We start from the raw sequence: 24,746 nt of genomic DNA on the forward strand, positions 1-24,746 counted from the left end.
TTGTGTAATATTTACAACCTTTACAAAAAAATCATAGAAACCATCAAACTACACCCAGGATTCAATTTGAAATTAAATTTATTCTTTATCAACAAATTTATAAAGTACAACTTTACTACAGTCTTTGAGTCCAAGATATTTTAAATAGTATTTGGTCGCTGAGGAAGACATAAGTTATAGTAAGCATCGCTGTTCCAAAAGTCTGGACCCTTCCATCCACACCAGCCCTAGATTTGGGAGAAGGGAAAGGAAAACCTTTTACAAAGTTATAGGGCTACATGATTGAAACTGTAACATTTTACAATCCTGCTGTGTCAGCAGGGTCTTGGAATAAGGCTCTAAATACCTATATAATTCAAATATTTGAGTTCCTGTAAAGCATAGAAAAGTAGCTTATTTGGTTCCATTTCAGACAGAATTCTATGATATTTAATCATAGGAATCATTAAAAATGAAAAGCTTCATTATGGTACTGTTACTCAGTGCCACATTTTATTGATTTTAAGATGCATAGTTTTATAATTCTGGCAGTCGATGGCATGTGATAGTTTAACTGGCATCTGTCCATAACAAGACTACAGACAGTGAAAAAGACTGAACTAGAAAGTGGGGAGCCACCAAACTGGCCACTGCCTTGATCCCGATTTCCCAGCAGTGGCATCTCAGCTGTGATACGTGGCAGTGAGAAATCTGAGATTGCCCTTGGAGTTGCATTCTATGCCCTTCGTTTTCCTCAGGCTGTAATCATGCCACTTTGCAATTTTATGTCAGTATTAATCCTTTTCCCCAGCAGAGAAAATTGCTTTCGAACAAAATCTCATTGTGAATAGAAGTTTATCAAATTTCTTCTAAGGCCATTGATTTATCAATATTTTCTTAAAGACCCAGCTCACGACTTGTCTGTGTTACATCATTCTGAAATGAAATGCTTTGTTTGCAAATACTTGTGAGGAGACTAGTGAGGATTCAAAATGCTACCATGTGAGTGACAGGTAGTAGTTTTACCCCTTACCCTACCTAACTGGGAAGCTGCTGGGCATTCTGGCAGCGACCTGAAGTCAAAGGTCATAGTTCCTACAGGAGAAGATGGTGTGTTAGTCTGTTTTTCAGTGTGGAGGTGGGAGGGTTGAGTAGAGATGCTCTTTAGGTTTTTCTTTTTTTTTTTTTCTTTTTTTAATAAATTTATTTGTTTTATTTTGGGCTGCACTGGGTCTTCGTTGCTGCACATGGGCTTTCTCTAGTTGTGGCGAGCAGGGGCTACTCTTTGTTGCGGTGCGCGGGCTTCTCATTGCGGTGGCTTCTCTTGTTGTGGAGCATGGGCTCTAGGCACGCGGGCTTCAGTAGTTGTGGCTCGTGGGCTCTAGAGCACGGGCTCGGTAGTTGTGGTACACGGGCTTAGTTGCTCCACGGCATGTGGGATCCTCCCTGACCAGGGCTCGAACCCGTGTCCCCTGCATTGGCAAGCAGATTCTTAACTGCTGTGCCACCAGGGAAGCACTAGGTTTTTCATTTTTATTCTTCTGATTGCAGAAATAAAGATACATATAAAGTTCAAATGAGGTGAAAAGTAAAAATTAAAAAAAATTCTCCACCAGTCCTGCCCGCCCCCCACAGGTAACCACCATTAAGTTTGGTTTATTATCGTTGAGAAGTGTTTCTTTACATAAACTTTTTTTTATCATCTCATTTTTTTCAGCAAAACTTTCTCTAATGAATTTCATGTCCTAAAATCTGTTTTCTTAATAATAAATAGAAACAAGGCTTATACTTTCTCTGTTTTAATCTTTCTGTGGTCTTTTCACACATGTGGGCCATCTCCAGGTAACCAGACTCAAATTGTTCCCCAGAGAGGTGGGTAGAGAGGGTACCCAAACCAGAAACTGGGGGAGTCAGTAGGGGAGCCAGACTTCTTTCCTTTGAGGTGACTGGCTTGGGAACTTCAAACAGGAAAGCTCCCCAAGTGGGTAAACAAGAGGTCAGGCAAAGGTGCAAATGGCCCTCTGGCCCCTGCCATAGACTGAATGTGTCCAAGATTCGTATGTTGAACCCTAATCCTCAATGTGATGGTATTTGGAGGTGACTGGGTTATGAGGGTAGAGCCCTCACAAATGGGATTAGTGCCCTCATTAAAAGAGGGCCCAGAGAGCTCCCTCATCCCTTCCACCATGTGAGGACAGTGAAAAAAACTACCATCTTTGAACTAGAAAGTGGGCCTCACCACCCACCAAATTGGCCAGCACTTTGATCCTGGATTCCCCAGCCTCCGGAACTGTGAGAAATAAATTCGTTGTTATAAGCCACCCAGTCTATGGTATTCTGTTAGAGTAGCCGGGATGGACTAATAAGACAGTGCCTTAGATTCTTGAGTCATGTGAGAGTCAACAGCACTTCTACTGATGGCCCGGCCTTGGCCTCAAGGTTTCTTGCATGTGTGAAGAGAGCAAAGGGTTTTTGCTATTATAAAGTTCTACAGAAATATAACTAGCAAAGGAGGGCTTCCCTGGTGGTGCAGTGATTAAGAATCCGCCTGCCAAGGCAGGGGACACAGGTTCGAGCCCTGGTCCGGGAAGATCCCACATGCCGCGGAACAACTAAGCCCGTGTGCCACAACTACTGAGCCTGCGCTCTAGAGCCCATAAGCCACAACTACTGAAGCCCACACACCTAGAGCCTGTGCTCCGCAACAAGAGAAGCCACTGCAATGAGAAGCCCGCCCACCGCAATGAAGAGTAGCCCCCGCTCGCTGCAACTACAGAAAGCCTGCGTGCAACAACGAAGACCCAAGGCAGCCAAAAATAAAATAATTAAAAAAAAAAAGATTATTGCTAATCACAAAAAACAGACATCTCAAGTTAATGCTTAAAAAGAAAAAAAAAAAACACTAGCAAAGGAGAGTGCAGTTCTCAGAGAAGGCAAGCAGGGACAATGCCTTACTCTATCTAATCGCATCAGAAAACCCTACCTAGATAATTCCATTTAGTCCAAAATCCGTCAAGCCAGCCAAAAAGAAGTAATTTTCTTATCTGTATTATGCCTCTCATTAAAATCCTAAGGCGTCTCACTGCCTTTAAGATAAAATCTGAATGCCTGGCTCCCGGCACCCATCCCCGATTCACCTCCTGCCTGTCCCTCCAGCTATCAGCCACACCGCTTCACCAACTCTATTCATGTTAAAACTGCCACAGCTCCTGGATCATGCCCTGCTTTCCTTTCACTGTCTGTAAGTGATGCCTCTGCAGGAGCAGCCTTGTGAGCTCCAAGACCCAACGCAGCCAAAAAAAAAAAAGAGCAGAGAAACCTTTTTATGGGTACTAATGATATTGACTTAAGTGACAACATGACAAAAATGAAGGGTAGTGGATAGGATATATTCATTGGCTTATAGCTGGAAAGGCTGTATGCATTCTTTGTAATTTTAATATATTTGGCAAAGAATATAAAACTTATTTAAAACTCAGGTTAATTATGTCTTATAACACTTCCCTCCTAAAGGTTTAGTACTGAGTTTCATGAAAATTTAGTACTAATTTCTCATGAAAACTCAGTACTAAGTCTGAATTAGTTGCCTATATATTAACTTAAATTTATACCTTCTTTAGCTGGTAGTTTAAGCATCAACAAATACTCTTAAATGTTTCAAATATAACTCCTTCATAGAATGAGATGAAGTTATATGTAAATAAATTAAAGGCAGTCAAGCCTCCATAATGTCCAGCATACTGCTTAACTAATTTCTGGTTAATTCTAAAATTATAAAGGTTATATACTCCACTCTATTTCAAGGCATTGATATATTTCACTATATTTATATTTATGCAAAGCTGTAAGCCTCCAGAGGAATATATTTATGAGTTTCGCATTCTATTAAGTTTAATAACTGAGAAAGTCTTGATAAATCTAAGCTAAATTTTGTCTTTCACAATTTACTTTAGTTCCCCCTTGTCCTCTGTATCTAGAGAGACAGTTACTCATCACAGCCTTAGAATCCCTCCTTACAGTGAGGACCCCTGCCCTCAGTTCATAATCCATCTTTCTGTTAGCTGCCAGTTTTCTATCCTTTGGTTCTGGGTTCTTTGCCTTGTATCTAAATTTGTGTTAAACAGACACTTACCTTTTCTAAAATAACTTGTAGATCTTCAGCGCCTGTATAATGCGGATCTAAAATCAGAAATTTTATCTGTCCTGTAATCTCATTCCATGCAACTCCTAGTATTGTGTGGGCCAAAACTCCTCCCCCTATTGAAGAGGAAATATGAAATGAGAGGGCATATATTAATCTCAACTTCCCATTCAATTTCAATTGAAAAAAATTATTTTGCCTATTAATTGATCTAACAGCATTAAAATCAACTGGCGTACACTGTAAATGACACAATGTCAAATATACTCTGAAAAGATAAAATTACATCTTTAAGACAGAAAAGAAACAATTGTATCTATAATCATATTAGGTTTATATTTCACTGCAATATCCATGGAATTACCTAGACTGGATTTAAAAAGGGCCACAGACGGTCTAAACTCCACCCAACAGAGTAACAGTCACTGCTGTTGGTACCCCTCTCAGCAGCTGGGCAATGCTGCCTCTGCTCTGAGTACCTCCAATGGTGCTGCCCAGCTACTCTTTCAATACTTTCTGTATTTTGCTGAAATCTGCCTACCCGCATTTCTTACACACCAGTCTTACCTTGCCTTCTGTCATCACAGGACAAGTCTTATTTCTCACAGAATCGTGAATCTTTAGATTAGCTAATCCAATCCTCTTATTTTACAAATAAAGCCCGAGAGGTTAAGCAATTTGCATAATGTCACACAGCCAGCCAAGTTAGTGCTAGCCATGACTTACAATGCTCAGCTCAGTGACCACTGCCTCTTTTCCATTCTGCTCTCAACTCTTCAAGTATTTGAACACAGTTATCATTTCTCTTCTTAGCCTTTACTACTTCTGGTTATTATCTTTTTTGTAACTTTCCTCCTGGCCTTGGAAATTTTAAAATAATATCCAGAGGAAGTATGCATGATGTAAAAGCTAATTTTAATGTGTTTAAAAATGACTGATTTTATATGCCATTACATATTTTTATTAACCATAAGTTTCACATACTCTCCACTCTACCAAAAGAACCCGAGATATCCAAACACCTTACCGATCATTACTGGCGTTCCTTCACTCTGGAAATGATTAACCAGTTCCCGTCCCTGAGAGGCCATTTCAGAACCTTGGCTAGAAAGAAACCATTTTCTATCAGATGAACTATTTCTAAGATAGTTGGGAATATATGAACAATGTTTTGCTGTGCCAAAACTCACTTTTTAATCACCATACGCTTCACTACTTAATCTATCACTTATTTGTTAGCACTGATTTCCACAGCCAATCCAAACTGCAATTGTGAAATCAGAGATATTAAAGTACTTGGACAATAAAAATAATAACACTATAGTTAGCAAGGTTGTTGTAATAGAAAATGTATTGAAAACATAAGCTCATAAATAAGGAGTAAGCTAGTGATGGTCATAGATATAAATCTTATATTAATACTTGCTCATATTTTAATACTAGAATTGTGATTAAAATATATTGGGAAAGATAAAATGAATGTATTATTTGGACACATTATTAATTTATTAAAATCTTAGGAAGAAAAAGAGTAGGAGATAAACAAAAAGGTCAGTCATAGATCAACATTTGATTTTTTCCTTTCAAGACGTCTCTGCCTTAAGCATTAAAAAACTAGACTTTCTGGGGACTTCCCTGGTGGTGCAGTGGTTAAGAATCTGCCTGTCAATGCACAGGACATGGGTTCGATCCCTAGTCTGGGAAGATCCCACATGCCGCAGAGCAACTAAGCCTGTGCGCCACAACTACTGAGCCTGCGCTCCCTAGAGCCCGCGCACCGCAACTACTGAGCCCATGTGCTGCAACTACTGAAGCCCGTGCGCCTAGAGCCCGTGCTCCACAACAACAGAAGCCACCGCAATGAGAAGCCCACGCACTGCAATGAAGAGTAGCCCCTGCTTACCACAACTAGAGAAAGCCCAAGCACAGCAATGAAGACCCAACACAGCCAAAAAATAAAATAAAAAACTAAATAAAAAGAAGAACAAAAAAACTAGACTTTCTGTAACTCTACTCAAAACTGACATATTTGCAAGTTTTCCTCTTCCAGACTAAGATTAGGCCTAGAGCATATAAGCAGATACCACAAAGTTCACTCATAAACTCAAATATCTTCTAAAAAATAACAAAAAAAATTTAGGGCTAGAAAAATGAGATTTATAAAGCAAGGAGGCAATGTGGAGGAAGAGAAAAGAGTGACAACAAATGTGGGGGAAAATGCGCTTTTTCTTTTAATAAAAATGACAAATTCTCTTTGAAATGATTTCTCAGATTTCTTAAAGTGTCCTTACCTGACAAAAAGTATTTTTGAAGTTATACCAATCAAATGGTTCAGTACCAGCTGCACCTCGATAGATCCAATCCACTGCCGTGATCCGACAAATGTTGCTGGTTTGTCCCCAGCATCAACTAGAGCCTTTGTGTATTTAAAAATACAAAAAGATCCATACACAAGACAGCTATTAAAAATTACGTTTAGGGCATTTTCCCTGATTACCAGTATTTATACTTTTTTTTCTTCAAAACAGAAATAAGTCTGCACCATGAGGTAGGAATAATTATTAATGGTATATTAAGGGTTAATGAAACATCCAACTGATTACAATTCAAAATGGCATGTTCTGTACCTGCTGAATTTCTCTGTGTGTTGGAATGGATCTCTCTGTGTATCCCTGGTGTTTGAACCAAGAGCAGATAGTCTGCAGAGACCGATAAGCACAGCCCCAGCCATTGTCATCGATCCGATCCTGCATATAATGATGGTAACCATATATGCCCTGGACCACAGAAATCTATATAAAAAGAAGAAACACAGTAAAATATTAACTTAAGATAGATGTATATATTACATTACACATGCACATACCGAGTCATTTTACTATTCCTAGAGCTAGACTTACTTTATTTAGTTCCTTATAAAAAATTTTTTAAAAAAGAGGAAATACTCCCCAACTCTTTCAATGAGCCAGTATACTACTGATACAAAAGTAAAGTAAGAACAGTATGAGAAAAGAAAATTATAAGACAATATCATTCATGAACACAGATGCAACAATCTTAATAAAATATTAGCAAACTAAATCCAGCAGAGAAAAAAAAATAATAATCATAACCAAACTATCATGAATGCAAATCTAATATTGTTTGGAGATTTGCGTTGTAAGTATTTAGGAGTAAATAGCACGATGCCTGTAATTTTCTTTGAAATGGCTCAAGGGGAAAAAAGGAGAAATGAAGCAAATATAGCAAACTGTTGACATTGTTGCATATATGTAACAAGAGACATGTACAGTAACGTTCATAGCAGGGTTGTCTAAATAGCAAAACAACCTGGGAAAAAAAATGATACCAAGGTATATTATCCAGCAATAAAGATAACTGAACTACAGTTATACACAATACCATGGATAAATCTTAGCTACATGATACTGAGTGAAAAAGCAAGTTGCAGAAGACTATACACAGAATGACACCATTTTGGTAAAACTCAAAATCAAGCAAGACTAAAAGCAACATTGTTGAGAGAATATATACATATATGGTGAAACTATTAAAAGAAAGTGAAGTGAATGATGAACCCAAAACTCAGTATAATAGTTCCTCCTGGGTGTCGGGGAGGCAGAGGAGTGGATAGGAAGGAGAACACAGTCAGACTGGCCACGTCCTAGTTCTTAAATGGGGCAGGGAGCTCTCCAATATTGATTTCTTTACTGTGCTTTATAACTTACATGTATGTTACATGCACACATTAAGTATCATATAATAAATATTAAGAAATATATAAATGCTTCTTGCATTTTTGCAATACAGATAACCAACCCATTTCATTGTCAAAAAACAATCAGTATTTATTCAGTACCTTCTGAGTGTCCCGGCGCTTAGTAAAGAACTATTAGGAATGAAAAATGAATATATGATAAATACTTACCCTAGAAGAGTTCCAAATATAATGAGAGAGAAAACATTTATGTAATAATCTACGGGAAAACTATCAAGAGTTATGTTGCTTGTTAGAGACTCTAAATTTTGTATTTCCTATTCTATGATTCTATGACTGTGACAGAACAAGATTTTCAATCAGGAACAGTTCTCTCAAGATTTCCTCCCATATAAGCAAAATAAGTGAAATCATTCAATGTCACTGAAATGTTGACTAAAGTCTCATTTGTATGCATGTAACGGTGAGTGCCCAGCCAGAGCTGTTCTATGCGAAGCTGGTCTGCCCACAGCTCTCGCAGGTGAAGCTGCTGTCCCAAGTGCATGCTGATGGCCAGAACCGGAAGCAGGCCCCTAACTGCCCTAGGGTCAACGTTGTATCCCGTACTCATCTTTAATTCTTAAGATTTCCTTACAAAGCACCTGGAGGCTCAGCAGGTATTGAATAAATGCCATGACAAGATGGGCCAATCAAGTTTTCTCTTATGGGAATTTGAATTGAGAGGTGCAGAGTGAATCAGGCAGTAAGTGCAAGGAATGAAGCTGAAACAATGCATGCAATGTGCAGCTCTGAGGGAGAGTAGGAAAAGTTATGTCAGGCTGAAAAAACGAGGAAACAGAAGACGAGGCTGAGAAAAGTAGAGTAAAGGGAAGGAACAGGCCAGTTAGGATCAAAAGCACCCCCAAAGAAAGCTGAGGAATGCCATCAAGGAGTGAGAGTACGCCTTGAGACCGAGGCCAGCCACAGCGCTGCTTTGTTCTAAGAGGCCCAGCTGTACGATTCCTATTCTTGGTTGCCCATGAGATCCTCTCTTACTAGCCTGCATGCATCCTTAGAGGAACCCTTCCCCCACACTCCTTTTCTGAGCTACCTTTAGTGAAAAGATCTACCCCTTACAACTAGGTATGTGCTGTACAGGAAACATGTAGTGCTTTATTAGCCTTTTCCTACAGTGTGAGTTGTGTAGAAATATGCCCTTAATTAGCATGATTTCTCAGGTTCAGAATGGAAATCAAATGGGACAAGCCTTTAAAGAAATTAAGGAGTGGAATTTTAGTAAGAGAAATGTGCTACACACTATCTAATCCTAACCTTTTTAGACCACTGTGAATTACTGCTGTCTTAAGCAATGATCATTAAAAGAAAAGGGTGGCAAAGTATGTTTTAGGGACGATGATACCTGTTATGAATTGATCTTTACAACTTCCACTGGGTACAGACAAAAAACAACTAATGACACTTATGATCAATTGACTCACATAAAGAATTACTAAACTCACCATACCAGTCTCTATGTTAGGTGGATTGAGATAAGTATGTGGATTTCTAATGTAACCATCTTTGTATGGTTCATCTGGAAAGTGATAAGCATTAGACCTTTTGAAATAAGGTCTGTCATGAGGCAGATTGAAGAGATTGTGTAACTCCTAAATGAAATCAGAATCAAGAGGAAAGAAGAGAAAAAAAGTTAAATGATTTAGACTCCTAGTCAATAAATAAACTCAAACTAGATACAAAACAGAAAATTTACTATATATTGGTTATAAATGTTATCAAACTCACTTATGATTTAATTCACTAAGGTCAAAGAAAGTGAGATTTAAACTAAAACCAAAAATGATTTATTTTTGTTTATCTATGTATATGGATAGAAACTAGAAGGAAATGTAGAAAAATGATAATAATTCGTTAGAGTCAGAGAACTGAGATTATTTAAAATTACTCACTATAACACACTCTGTTAAAATACATCCAGGCTAAAGACTGGTTTTGAAACAGCCTCATAAATGAGTAAATTATAATTAACAATGATATAATTATATCAAAATATTTTTTAAAAATCATGCTTAGAGTACTTAACAAATATAAGGGGTAGTGATTAAATTATAGAGATTGGTGGCATGAAACCAACCAATACGGCATCAGAATAAAAATACACATATATGTTTAAAAGGAAATATATTCCTGAATGTTAAAAACATGTTAATAGTTACTTTGAAAAGTCTGACATCTTCTTCTGCTATTTCCTATGTATTCTAGCAGTTTGAATGGGATCACTAGCTTATGTAACTGTTGCCTCTGCAAATCAATTCATCTGGCACTTACAGAGAGGTACAGAGGGTTACATTGTTGTATCTCTTTTCAGGGACAGAAGAAACTGGGAAGATAGTCCCATGGTATAATTTGATGGATGCCAGGCAAGGCCACACATCAAAAATATGTACTCCCAAACCAGTCATTTTGCCAAGAAATCTCATTTCTTTGAATGCTGATCATGTTTTCTTCAAAATGCCTCTAATAAAACCCAAATAACCCTGGGACGTGGGGGATGGAGTAATACTATAAATCCTAATTAGAAACAGCATAAATCCTAATTTCCCTTCTCAGACTCTAATCTTGTCTCTTTCACAAATCTGGAAGTAACGGAAGAGAAAAGGAATAACACTCATCAGCTGCTCCAGGCATGTAAGCATCTTTTCAGTTCTAAATTTCATTACAGAAAAATAACATATGAACTACACTGAACATATGAAATTAAAATGTTACATATGGTTTAGCAAAGTATTTTTTTATTAATAATACTTTAAAAAGTTATAGAACAGAAGTTAAATAAGGTGTAAAGCTAATAGTCTGCGTCCACACTTTAAAATTAAATCACAAAACAATGTCCATTTATTAGAAACACATAATTAAACACAAAATGAATGATAGCTGTATTTTTTTTTTAAGAAAAAATGAATTGGTTTCACCTTTCTATAGGCCTGCAGCTGATCATCTGGAATTCCTGATGGATATGAAATTGTTACAAGATTTTTTTCCCCTGGTAATAAAAAGTGCAGTGGTTCAGGGACCACGATAGATGTTCCTTTCATGTATTTCAAAATGCATTTTTCCATATCAGTTAGTTGATTATGAATTGCATCAACCAGACGTTTACGAACTCTGAGGGGGGGAAAAATATACAAGTGCCTTAAGAGAAGTTATAGTAGTTTATGATACATGAAAGTGTCGAGTGACTATATTCCTAATGTATCCTCGATTGGACCAGGTTTATTAAAGGAAGTCTAAAAAATGCAAAGTTAAATGTTAAATAAACTAAATTTCCTCTGTGTAGATAAAGGGAAACCCTACAGGTTTTGCATATTACTCTACTTCCTCCAATAAACATCTAATTACTAGATGACTCTTAGTTTAATAATAAACAAAGAGTAAATCATAGTAAAAACAACAACAACCCTGAATATGCCTATATGATAATTTAAAATGAGCTCTGATTACTTTGGGAGAGGGTCCTCATTTAAACGTGGCAGTAGTATTAGAAAATACCTACTTTCCCCACGTTTCTTCTGGAGCAACAGGTACAACTGCATCGACTGGTAAAGTCATATTAACATAGTGGTGTCCTCCGCTTTCTCTTTCAATGATGGGTGTTACAGCTGCCAGAGGGGTTGACATTTCCAGCATAAGATCTATATTTACTATTTGATGCTATAAAGATAAACAGTAAAAGTTAACTTGTAGAACATCCAACAATAATATAAAAGGTAAGTAAAAGGACTTTTTAAGGACCATATAAGCTATATTACAGTAAATTATTGAAAAGCACAAATCTTAGCTCAAAGAAAAAATCTTCCCTGCTTCAAAATAATCTGAGGAGAAGGGGAGAGTGAGTGGGAAGTAAAGGTGAAATCAGATTGATCACGTACTGGTAAACATTAAAGTTAGGTTCACCAGGCTTCATTTAACTATTTTCTCTACTTTTGTATACATTTAAAAATTTCAAAACAAAACAAAACAAATCAAATGAACAAGATACAATAACCACACACTGAAGCAACTTTTAAACATATATTATGACTATATACCTGTGGTCTAAAGACATAAAAAACTATAAAAAAATATTGAACTCTATTAGTAGGTTTGATTTTGATAGTGGTATGGGAAAACAATTCTGAAAATGATTTCTGTATATTAAACAAATTTAGCAAAGTATTAAGAGTACTGGAAGCCAGGTTTCTCACTGGGAAAAGGTCAGGAATTGTGTGAGGCTGAAGTAGAACTGGAGGTATAATATGATTTACACAGATAAATATGGATGTATGTGTTATATATGTATAGTATGTATATATACATGTGTGTGTTCCTTGGGGAAATGGCTGATTCCTGAGCTAGAACAGGGCAAGTACAAGATGTGTCTGGAACATCCTGTGGAAGAAAGTAGCAAGTACTCAAAAATATGGTGTCAAGAGGACACTGGAGCCAGCATGAAGTTTCTATTGGCCAAATCTTAGAAAATGTGAGCATCAAAATAACTAAAGACAGTAACAGTAACAGATAACTCTTTGCATAAAATAGGAATCCATGCTTCCATGCAGTTAATAAACAAACAGGGAAATGGAAAATGTCCCCCTCACAGTATAATGTCATCTAATAAATGTAAAAGGAAATGATAGACTTAGAAAAATCACTATTTTGCAACCATCAGATTAATGCTAGATTCTGGCAAGAATTATCAATTGATGTTAGAAGTGATGGGTGAAAACTTGATGAGGAACAGGATATATACATAAACTCAAGGTATCTTCCCACAAAATACTTACTAATTTTAAGGGCAAAAAATAGTACCCTCACCGTGGAGAACACTGGCAGATACCACATTAAGTGATCAAAGTTAACATCACTAATACAAGAACAAACTGAGCATATGCTTCTTTCATATGACGTGCTGAGAAGGACACACATTACTTCTGTGGTATTCCTACCAACAATGAACACATGAATCTATCACGAGGAAGCCTAAAACAAACCCAAACCCAAACCCAAACTGAGGAACATCCTACAAAAGAACTGACCCGTGTCCCTCAAAATGTCAAGCTCCAATGACTGGTAATTCTCAAATCCTTATCCACAGCCCACAGTTTTTTTGTACACACTCCACATTTATAAATCTAACAGCTCATGTGGACTCCTCACTGCTGTCTAAAACATAATGTGACCGAAACCGACCTCATGTCTTCCCCATCTTCCATCTTTACCCAAGCAAGAAGCTGGTCATCCCACATCCAATTAGTTTCCAGATATAACCTATTCAATCCCCTAAATAGTTCTTGTAATCCATTCCCTCCTCTTTATTACCGTAGCTACGTTTTGGTTTGGCTTCTCCTGAGTGGTCCCTGCCCACATCTCCAACCTGACGTCCACTCTATTTTCCTTACTAGTCTGGAAAAACACTAAAGGTATACTAACTTTGTACAACTTCCTGCCTTGAAGCAGCAGCTCCATTTTTCATCTCCAATATCTGGCAAAGTTTGTGGCACGTGGCAGGTACTCAATAGTACTGGTTCAAAAATCAACAGAACCAAAACAGTGTGAAGAAAAGTAAATCATTTATTATTTACTACCTCATATAGCATAATGTGTCACTGTCATGTTTCAGAATGACGCCTTTTTATTTGTTTTAAAATAATTTGTAAGCGGACTCAAGCTGTTTTATTTCTGTGGGAGCAAACAAGGCATCCAAAAAACCCATTTAAGATATATATTATAATGGGACAAAAGTTTAGATATGTACACCAGAGATATAACCTCTGGCAAGACATTTAATTTTTCTGGACCTGAATAATCTGATCTGTAAAAAAATTAAGAAAGTTGGGTTAAGTAATTTCTAAGATCTCACTCAACTCCAAATTCAAGGATTGAACATTTTTATCACTAAGAAGACAGGTGATTTGCTTACCATGTCTGACAACTTTTTGTCTTTCTTCCTCATGAATTTTCGTTTTGTATCTTCTTCCTGTCCAAATCTAAATTTTTAATACACAAAGATGTTTACCATACGAAATGACGTTGTGAAAACACTTCTAGCCATCTTCAAGCATACTCACTGAATAAAGCGCATTATGTTCTTACAGGTGGAACTATCAGTCAGTTCTCCTGGAATGGTGTTCATGTCACTGTTAGGCCATATGTACACTGAACTGTGGCAGATTCTGAACACAAGTGCATTTGAAGAAAGCTTGGTTGATAGGTCACTCAACATATGTTTTAGTGCTTTCTTGACAAAAATTTCTAAATTAAAAGAACATAAATAGAATAAGAAAAATTGTAAACTTTTCAACATGAATGCTTCCAAGCGTACAAAAGTACAGCACAGTAAAACTGACCCCCAAATATCCATTCCCTATATTCAATAATATAAAAACATTTTTTTTGCCTTTTTTTAAAAAAAATTGACAAAAAATTCATAGACCATAAAATTCACTGTTTCATGTTTACATTTCAGTTGCTTTTAGTATACGACAAGGTGTAAAATCATCACTATTTAATTCCAGAACATTTCATCACCCCCAAAGAAACCCTGGCCCGACCAGAGGTCATTTCCCATTCCATTGTGCGGACATACGTTTTTAATTCTCTTAGGTGATCACCTAGGAAAAATTGCTGGGTCATACGGTAACTGTCTTTTTGAGGAATTGCCAAACTGTTTTCCAAAGAAACTGCACCATTTTATATTCCCATCAGCAATGTATAAGGATTCCAATTACTCTCAAAATACCTTAGTACTTATAGCAATAAAACTACTGAATGAAATTTAAATTTCTTTATAGTTCCATTCTTCCTTGGACTATATCCCACTAAGACTGTACAAAGTACTGTGCTGTGAAGTCACAGTTTTTTTCTCTGTGTGCTATGTCATCAACCTGATATTTGTCTGACTTCATTTTCAGGGATTTCCTTTTTACTTTATAGAATTTTTTTAATATGAAAAACATTTTCATGATTCCAAAGTCAAAACTATAAAATAGATATATCTGAAGAAGACAATATTTAAATACTTGTCCTAGCTTTATACTCCTAAATCCTAAACCTAGTTAACCTTGTGATTAAAATACTTATTTAACTATCACACTGATATCTTCATAAATAAACACCTTGAGATTGTGGTAGAGAAAAGATTACTTGTAACAAGTCAGATTAAAAGATATCCTGATATGTTTCAGAAAGCCAAATTTAAAGATTTTTAGCTGTACTACAAAAGACAAACATAATTCCTGGATTACCTTCTGTTTATCCCTGAAGGACCATGAGGTAAAGTACCTAAATAATAGTGATGTCTTTAAGTTAAGCACCTTCTTCCCCTCAATTTCCTCATTAATGATTCCCTTCATAGAGTGTTTCAAAGAGTTTGATACAGGAGGAGGAATACTATCAAGTCAGAAGAAAAGCTCAAATACATTAATCACTAGGTAAAAAGTATCTGTAGTCCTTATTTACATTTGAAATTACATCATTATATCTGGTGACTAATATATTAGTTATACTTTGTGATAAGTTCATAGCAAAATATACCTTCAATTTATATTAAGTTGTAAAATGTAAGGCTTTATCCATACCAGTAACATATTAAGGAACAACAATACTTTACTGATAAGATAGGCCTAAAAGTGAGCTTTAGTCCTTGCAAAATGATTCTCATCTTGATGGTACATTAGAGAGTCACCTGAAAAGCTTACTGATGCCCGAGTCTCTGTCCTTAGAGACTTTAATTGGTCTGGAAGTGGGGATTCGAATGTGGACCAAGATTGAGAACAAGTGTCTAATATGAAGGGATGGGTCAAAAAGAACATTCAGCTTTCACTCCCTCTTTCCAAAGGGCCAGTAAATAATCGTCAGCTGGTGATCTCCTTCAAGGAACTCTGACACTGCTTATTCCTCATCTTTCTGAACTTCTTTGTGGCTCCTGACACCACTGATCACGCTTTTCTTGAGTGATTTCATTTAGTATCAAGGTATTAACTAGCATCCTTGAGAGATATTAAGTTCTCTTCTCTCCAGTTCTGACCACTCCCCGCTAAGTTTCAGGCTCAAATGACCAAATGCCTGTTGGGAGCTGGCACTTGGCTTACTGTGGCATCGCAAATGAAACACATCTCAAACACAGCTCTTCATCTTCTTCCTCTGTTATTCGTTGCCTCCGTTCGTGGCAGTAGTCAGAAACAGGAAGACATCCTAGAATCTGGTTTATACACACACTGCTGATTTTTCTCCCACAGAGCTTGCCTACCATTCCTAAACAACATGCCATTCAAGAGGGTGGGCTCTTGAGACTCAGGGTCATGTACAGTTGTAAGTCTACAACGTACAAGTCTGGGTGCCTCTTTATGTTGTGCTCATGGGGGATATTTATATTTACCGTGACAATTTTCTTTGAGAGGGCAGTAAAGTTTCTTAAGTAAGGGGACACCTTTTCCTAATGTGCACAGAGAGCCCCATGGGCTAGAGGTGGTGGGGAAAAGTGTCTAAGTTTAAATCCAATTTATATCACTTACTAACTATATGACCTTAGACAGTTTATTCATCCTATCTCTCAGTTTCATGTGCAAAATGGTAAGAATCTCACTATATTTCATAATCAACTTTATAATAAAAAAGCAGAGTATTTGGGCAGACCTACCATTAGGAGTAGCTAGCTGAAAAGCTAGATCAAGGCCACCTCTCATTCTGAAGAGTATATCCATAGTCTCTGAAATAACCTAAGACAAATGAAACCAAAATTTCATTGTAAAACAAAAACTCATCCTCATATAAATTAGAATCAAACTGAATTTAGGTTTAGGCATTAGTTAACCTTGATTTTTCAAGCTATTTCATGAGTTAATTCCTTGTTTTATGGAGAAAACAAAACACCCTAAATTCTAAATTAGAGGTTCCTCAACCTTTGTTCCACATTGAAATCACCTGAGAAGTTTAAAATACTGATTCCTGGGCTACACCCCCCGAGATTCTGATTAATTGGTCTGGGGAGGGTCTAGGCACAAGGATATTTAAAACGTCCTCCATGTGAATGAGTCTAATGGGAAAAGGTTGAGGACCACAGCTCTAAGAAAGTATTTCTAAATTACAGTTTTAATAAATATAGGGTTTAACAATGACATGAAAAGATCAATGGAAAATAACTAGTTTAAGAATGGGACAAAAACACTGACCCTATTATGATAAGAAGTGATGGTCAAGACAATGAGAGGAAACTAATATATCACTGACAGTGGGAATATAAACTCTTAGAATTCTTCATAGGGTGATATGGCAATAAGAATCAAAAGCCTTATATTCACGAGCAGAAGCAAGAAGAACTACAGTCCTGCAGCCTATGGAACAAAAACCACATTCACAGAAAGACAGACAAGATGAAAAAGCAGAGGGCTATGTACCAGATGAACGAACAAGATAAAACCCCAGAAAAAGAACTAAATGAAGTGGAGATAGGGAACCTTCCAGAAAAAGAATTCAGAATAATGATAGTGAAGATGATCCAGGACCTCGGAAAAAGAATGGAGGCAAAGATCGAGAAGATGCAAGAAATGTTTAACAAAGACACAGAAGAATTACAGAGATGAAACAAACAGAGATGAACAATACAATAACTGAAATGAAAACTACACTAAAAGGAATCAATAGCAGAATAACTGAGGCAGAAGAACGGATAAGTGACCTGGAGGACAGAATGGTGGAATTCACTGCTACGGAACAGAATAAAGAAAAAAGAAGGAAAAGAAATGAAGACAGCCTAAGGGACCTCTGGGACAACATTAAACACAACAACATTTGCATTATAGGAGTCCCAGAAGCAGAAGAGAGAGAGAAAGGACCTGAGAAAATATTTGAAGAGATTATAGTTGAAAACTTCGCTAACATGGGAAAGGAAATAGCCACCCAAGTCCTGGAAGCCCTGAGAGTCCCATACAGGATAAACCCAAAGAGAACCACACTAAGACACACAAGAATCAAATTGGCAAAAATTAAAGACAAAGAAAAATTATTGAAAGCAGCAAGGGAAAAACGACAAATAACATACAAGGGAACTCCCGTAAGGTTAACAGCTGATTTCTCAGCAGAAACTCTACAAGCCGGAAGGGAGTGGCATGATATACTTAAAGTGATGAAAGGGAAGAAACTACAACCAAGATTACTCTACCCGGCAAGGATCTCATTCAGATTCGATGGAGAAATCAAAACCTTTACAGATAAGCAAAAGCTAAGAGAATTCAGCATCACCAAACCAGCTCCAGAACAAATGTGAAAGAACATCTCTAAGTAGGAAACACAAGAGACAAAAACAAACCCAAAACAATTAAGAAAATGGTCATAGGAACATACATATCGATAATTACCTTAAATGTGAATGGATTAAATGCTCCAACCAAAAGAAACAGGCTCGCTGAATGGATACAAAAACAAGACCCATATATATGCTGTCTACAAGAGACCCACTTCAGACCTAGAGACACATACAGACTGAAAGTGAGGGGATGGAAAAAGATATTCCATGCAAACGGAAATCAAAAGAAAGCTGGAGTAACAATACTCATATCAGATAAAATAGACTTTAAAATAAAGAATGTTACAAGAGACAAGGAAGAACACTACATAATGATCAAGGGATCAATCCAAGAAGAAGATATAACAATTATATATGCACCCAACATAGGAGCACCTCAATACATAAGGCAATTGCTAACAGCTATAATAGAGGAAACCAACAGTAACACAATAATAGTGGGGGACTTTAACACCTCCCTTACACAATAGACAGATCATCCACAATGAAAATAAATAAGAAAACAGAAGCTTTAAATGACACAATAGACCAGATAGATTTAATTGATATTTATAGGACATTCCATCCAAAAACAGCAGGTTACACTTTCTTCTCAAGTGCGCACAGAACATTCTCCAGGATAGATCACATCTTGGGTCACAAATCAAGCCTCAGTAAATTTAAGAAAATTGAAATCATAACAAGCATCTTTTCTGACCACAATGCTGTGAGATTAGAAATGAATTACAGGGAAAAAAACGTAAAAAACACAAACACATGGAGGCTAAACAATACGTTACTAAATAACCAAGAGATCACTGAAGAAATCAAAGAGGAAATCAAAAAATACCTAGAGACAAATGACAATGAAATCACGACCATCCAAAACCTATGGGATGCAGCAAAAGGAATTCTAAGAGACAAGTTTATAGCTATACAAGCCTACCTCAAGAAACAAGAAAAATCCCAAATAAACAATCTAACTTTACACCTAAAGGAACTAGAGAAAGAAGAACAAACAAAACCCAAAGTTAGCAGAAGGAAAGAAATCATAAAGATCAGAGCAGAAATAAATGAAATAGAAACAAAGAAAACAATAACAAAGATCAATAAAACTAAAAGCTGGTTCTTTGAGAAGATAAACAAAATTGATAAACCATTAGACAGACTCATCAAGAAAAAGAGGGAGAGGACTCAAATCAATAAAATTAGAAATGAAAAAGGAGAAGTTACAACAGACACTGCAGAAATACAAAGCACCCTAAGAGACTACTACAAACAACTCTATGCCAATAAAATGGACAATCTGGAAGAAATGGAAAAATTCTTAGAGAGGTATAACCTTCCAAGACTGAACCAGGAAGAAATAGAAAATATGAACAGACCAATTACAAGTAATGAAATTGAAACTGTGATTTAAAATCTTCCAACAAACAAAAGCCCAGGACCAGATGGCTTCACAGGTGAATCCTATCAAACAGTTAGAGAAGAGCTAACACCCATCCTTCTCAAACTCTTCCAAAAAATTGCAGAGGGAGCAACACTCCCAAACTCATTCTATGAGGCCACCATCACCCTGATACCAAAACCAGACAAAGATACTACAAAAAAAGAAAATTACAGACCAATATCACTGATGAATATAGATGCAAAAATCCTCAACAAAATACCAGCAAACAGAATCCAACAATACATTAAAAGGATCATACACCATGATCAAGTGGGATTTATCCCAGGGATGCAAGGATTCTTCAATGTATGCAAATCAATCAATGTGATACACCATATTAACAAACTGAAGACTAAAAACCATATGATCATCTCAACAGATGCAGAAAAAGCTTTTGACAAAATTCAACACCCATTTATGATAAAAACTCTCCAGGAAGTGGGCATAGAGGGAACCTACCTCAACATAATAAAGGCAATATACGACAAACCCACAGCAAACATCATTCTCAATGGTGAAAAACTGAAAGCATTTCTTCTAAGATCAGGAACAAGACAAGGATGTCCACTCTCACCACTGTTATTCAACATAGTTTTGGAAGTCGTAGCCATGGCAATCAGACAAGAAAAAAATAAAAGGAATACAAATTGGAAAAGAAGAAGTAAAACTGTCACTGTTTGCAGATGATATGATACTATACATAGAGAATCCTAAAGATACTACCAGAAAACTACTAGAGCTAATCAATGAATTTGGTAAAGTTGCAGGATACAAAATTAATGCACAGAAATCTCTTGCATTCTTATACACTAATGATGAAAAACCTGAAAGAGAAATTAAGGAAACACTCCCATTTACCACTGCAACAAAAAGAATAAAATACCTAGGTATAAACTTACCTAGGGAGACAAAAGACCTGTATGCAGAAAACTATAAGACACTGATGAAAGAAATTAAAGATGATACAAAGATATACCATGTTCTTGGACTGGAAGAATCAATATTGTGAAAATGACTATACTACCCAAAGCAATCTACAGATTGAATGCAATCCCTATCAAATTACCAATGGCATTTTTTACAGAAGTAGAACAAAAAATCTTAAAATTTGTATGGAGACACAAAAGATCCTGAATAGCCAAAGCATTCTTGCGGGAAAAAAACGGAGCTGGAGGAACCAGACTCCCTGACTTCAGACTATACTACAAAGCTACAGTAATCAAGACAATATGGTACTGGCACAAAAACAGAAACACAGATCAATGGAACAAGATAGAAAGCCCAGAGATAAACCCACACACCTATGGTCAACTAATCTATAACAAAGGAGGCATGGATAGACAATGGAGAAAAGACAGTCTCTTCAATAAGTGGTGCTGGGAAAACTGGACAGCTACATGTAAAAGAATGAAATTAGAACACTCCTTAACACCATAACAAAAATAAACTCAAAATGGATTAGAGACCTAAATGTAAGACCGGACACTATAAATCTCTTAGAGGAAAACATAGGAAGAACACTCTGACATAAATCACAGCAAGATCTTTTTTGATCCACCTCCTAGAGTAATGGAAATAAAACCAAAAATAAACAAATGGGACCTAATGAAACTTCAAAGCTTTTGCACAGCAAAGGAAACCATAAACAAGACAAAAAGACAACACTCAGAATGGGAGAAAATATTTGCAAACGAATCAACGGACAAAGGATTAATCTCCAAAATATATAAACAGCTCATACAACTCAATATTAAAAAAACAAACAACCCAATCCAAAAATGGGCTGAAGACCTAAACAGACATTTCTCCAAAGAAGACATACAGATGGCCAAGAAGCAAATGAAAAGCTACTCAACATCACTAATTATTAGAGAAATGCAAATCAAAACTACAATGAGGTATCACCTCACAGCAGTTAGAATGGGCATCATCAGAAAATCTACAAACAACAAATGCTGGAGAGGGTGTGGAGAAAAGGGAACATCTTTGCACTGTTGGTGGGAATGTAAATTGATACAGCCACTATGGAGAACAGTATGGAGGTTCCTTAAAAAACTAAAAATAAAATTACCATGGGCTTCCCTGGTGACGCAGTGGTTGAGAGTCTGCCTGCCGATGCAGGGGACACAGGTTCGTGCCCCGGTCTGGGAAGATCCCACATGCCACAGAGCGGCTGGACCCGTGAGCCATGGCCGCTGAGCCTGCGCGTCCGGAGCCTGTGCTCCACGACGGGAGAGGCCACAGCAGTAAGAGGCCCGCATACAGCAAAATAAAAAAAAAAAAAAAAAATTACCATATGATCCAGCCATGCCACTACTGGGCATATACCCAGAGAAAACCATAATTCAAAAAGACACATGCACCCCAATGTTCACTGCAGCACTATTTACGATAGCCAGGTGATGGAAGCAACCTAAATGCCCATCAACAGATGAATGGATAAAGAACATGTGGTACATATATATAATGGAATATTACTCAGTCATAAAAAGGAACGAACTGGGTCATTTGTTGAGACGTAGGTGGATCTAGAGACTGTCATACAGAGTGAAGTAAGTCAGAAAGAGAAAAACAAGTATTGTATATTAACGCATGTATGTGGAACCTAGAAAAATGGTACAGATGAACCGGTTTGCAAGGCAGAAATTGAGACACAGATGTAGAGAACAAACGAATGCACACCAAGGGGGGAAAGCGGCAGGGAGGTGGGGATGGTGGTGGGATGAATCGGGCGATTGGGATTGACGTGTATACACTGATGTGTATAAAACTGATGACTAAGGAGAACCTGCTGTATAAAAAAATAAATAAAACAAAATGCAAAAAATTAAAAAAAAAGCCTTATATTCACATTCTTGGCCTAGTAATTCTGCATTTAGAAATTTAATTTCTAAGGAAATTTGCAAAACATACAAAGATTAGCGTATACAGATGTTAACCTGTCAACAAGAGGAGACTGATTAAATAATTATGAATATTATACAGTAATGAAAAATAATGCTTTATAAGAATATTTAATGCCATAGGAAAATGCTTGCAACTTATAAATGGGGAAAAAAGCACTTGTAAAGTGGAATCTATTAGCAGTTCTTAATTTGGGTCCATACATTGCAGGTAGTTGACATATGACAAAGACATATATCATTTTGCTGGGGGAGAGGAGTGGGAAGGAGGAAGGGGTTTCAAAGATTTCATCAGATACTCAAAATATGTCCCAAACAGGCTGAAGAACCATACTACACTGTAAGAACCCTATTTTGAAATAAATGAGTAAGTATTAACATTTACTGAGCCCTTAAAATGTAAAAGGCACTATGCTAAATGATTGGACATATATTTACTTTGATCCTCAGAACATTACAAAGTAGGTACCATTATTATTTTTCTCATTTACAAATCCTTGTCACATATTTTTTTTTTTTAGCTGTGCCACGCGGCATGCGGGTTCTTCCCCAACCAGGGATCGAACCCGTGCCCCCTGCATTGGGCGAGGAGTCTTAACCGCTGGACCGCCAGGGAAGCCCCCTTGTCACATTTCTTTAAGGGTGACTGCTTTTATTTTCCATAAATTGTAACTTGTTGAAAGGCCATGCCCTTTTCCCCAATTATACTTCTTGGAATTTATCCTAAAGAAATAATCAAGAAAGTTCAGACAAATTTAGCTTGAATGTTACCCACTTATCATACTGTTATTCATCATAGCAAAAAGCAAACAAACAAACAAAAAACCCCACTTAAATAGCTATCAATAACAAGTCTGTTAAGTAAATAAGTCAGTTAAATACTATGCACCTCTTTGAATAAAAAATATTTAATGTCACTGAAAAATACTGAAGATAAGAGTTATAAAGACAGGCAAGAGCAACATTTAACTGTTACTTCTGTGTGACCTTGTAACTAATCACTCAAGTCTGTCTTCTCTTCTGTAAAACTGGAAAAATATACAACTTCACAGGGTTGTTGTGAAAGTTCCATAAGAGATCTTATGAGAATGCACTAGAATCTCCTCACACTTCTGAATTGAGATCCTTTCTGAAGAAATAATATTTAAACTGAGATCTGAGGGGTAAGTACGTAAGAGTATGAGCAATTCCAAAGGAAAGATGGGGGTGCAGGTGGACAAGCCCATTCCAGGCAGGGACTCGGATTGGTGAAGGCCTGCTTAAAAGACCACTTAACAGACCACAGCAGATGGTTAGATCTCATGGGGCCAAAGACAAGGATAGTTAGAGATAGTGACGACTGACAGCCATTTAGAAGTAGATTCCATAGCATTTGATTAGTGAATAGATGTTCAGGAGTTGAGAAAAGGGCGATGTCAAGGATGATTTCCAGGGTTTTGGCATGAACAACAGTGGGGTGGATGGTAGCGCAATGAACTAAGATGGGGATCACTGGAGGAAGAGCAGGTGTGGGACGAGGGGAGGTGGGAATGGTGAGTCAGTTTTGAACTTGCTGAGTCTGAAATACATATGAGCCATCCAAGTGGAGGTACAGTCAGTAGATACGCGGATCTGGAGCTCAGAATACATCTCTAAGCTGGAGATAAAAATTTTGGAGAAAGCACAGGGTGTAAAGAAAAGTACTGAACGCCACATCTAGGATACGGATTGGAGGACCTGCTTCAGCAATTAAGAGGGAAACCAGGGGAGTGTGACATCACAGCAGCTAAGGGAATACAGTATTTGCAAAGTCACTCATATCTTTCCCAGGTCCAATCCTTCCTCGAAACCTTCAAAAATGCCTCATAATTCCCTCGTTCTCAAAATGCATGCACAAGTAGAAGGTGCAGGGAGCGCGTATCCAAAGGCGGCTGCGCTGGGGCCGGGGGTTCAAGGTTGTGTGGGGCAGTTTCCCTCTGGTCCTACCGGGAGAGGCCGATGACAGAACGGCCCAGACCACGGAGTTCGCAACTACCACCGTGGGCCCCGGCAGACCCAGTTATTTCAAGGGCCATAAAGGCTCGTAGCAGCTAGTGAAGTCTGAGGGGAAACGCTGGGGTGGGGGACGAGCACGGGTACTCACCATAGCGGGTACGTGGAGCTGATACGGGCGCCGACGGCCGACCAAGCACAGGACGCTGGCCCGGAACTGGCGTCATCGGGGGCGGGGCTTGGGAAGACCGACTATAATTCCCAAC

The 24,746-nt window shown here is 37.5% G+C and overlaps 1 protein-coding gene across 4 annotated transcripts; it reads right to left on the reverse strand.

Annotated features, from left to right (window-relative positions):
• Positions 1–60: 60 nt before the first annotated feature.
• Positions 61–24,713, reverse strand: UFSP2 (UFM1 specific peptidase 2). Of its 4 annotated transcripts, none has more exons than XM_027122643.1 (12): positions 24,632–24,713; positions 16,513–16,591; positions 13,943–14,126; positions 13,795–13,861; positions 11,389–11,546; positions 10,808–11,000; positions 9,338–9,484; positions 6,748–6,912; positions 6,412–6,536; positions 5,148–5,224; positions 4,112–4,236; positions 61–227 (listed from the first exon to the last, which is right to left on the reverse strand). In XM_027122643.1, the coding sequence occupies exons 1-12, from the start codon at positions 24,632–24,634 to the stop codon at positions 141–143; spliced, it is 1,410 nt and encodes a 469-aa protein (XP_026978444.1). In that variant the 5' UTR covers positions 24,635–24,713; the 3' UTR covers positions 61–140. The 4 variants fall into 4 exon arrangements, 2 of the variants coding, with proteins under 2 accessions (XP_026978444.1, XP_026978445.1); XM_027122644.1 differs by lacking the exon at positions 24,632–24,713 and adding an exon at positions 21,678–21,722; XR_003436236.1 differs by lacking the exon at positions 5,148–5,224 and having other exon boundaries at positions 96–227.
• Between the last annotated feature and the right edge of the window lie 33 nt (positions 24,714–24,746).

This window comes from Aethalodelphis obliquidens, unplaced genomic scaffold (genome assembly GCF_003676395.1).
Source record: "Aethalodelphis obliquidens isolate GAN/ISIS:26980383/991018 unplaced genomic scaffold, ASM367639v1 scaffold25, whole genome shotgun sequence".
NCBI classification, from domain to species: Eukaryota; Metazoa; Chordata; class Mammalia; order Artiodactyla; family Delphinidae; genus Aethalodelphis; species Aethalodelphis obliquidens.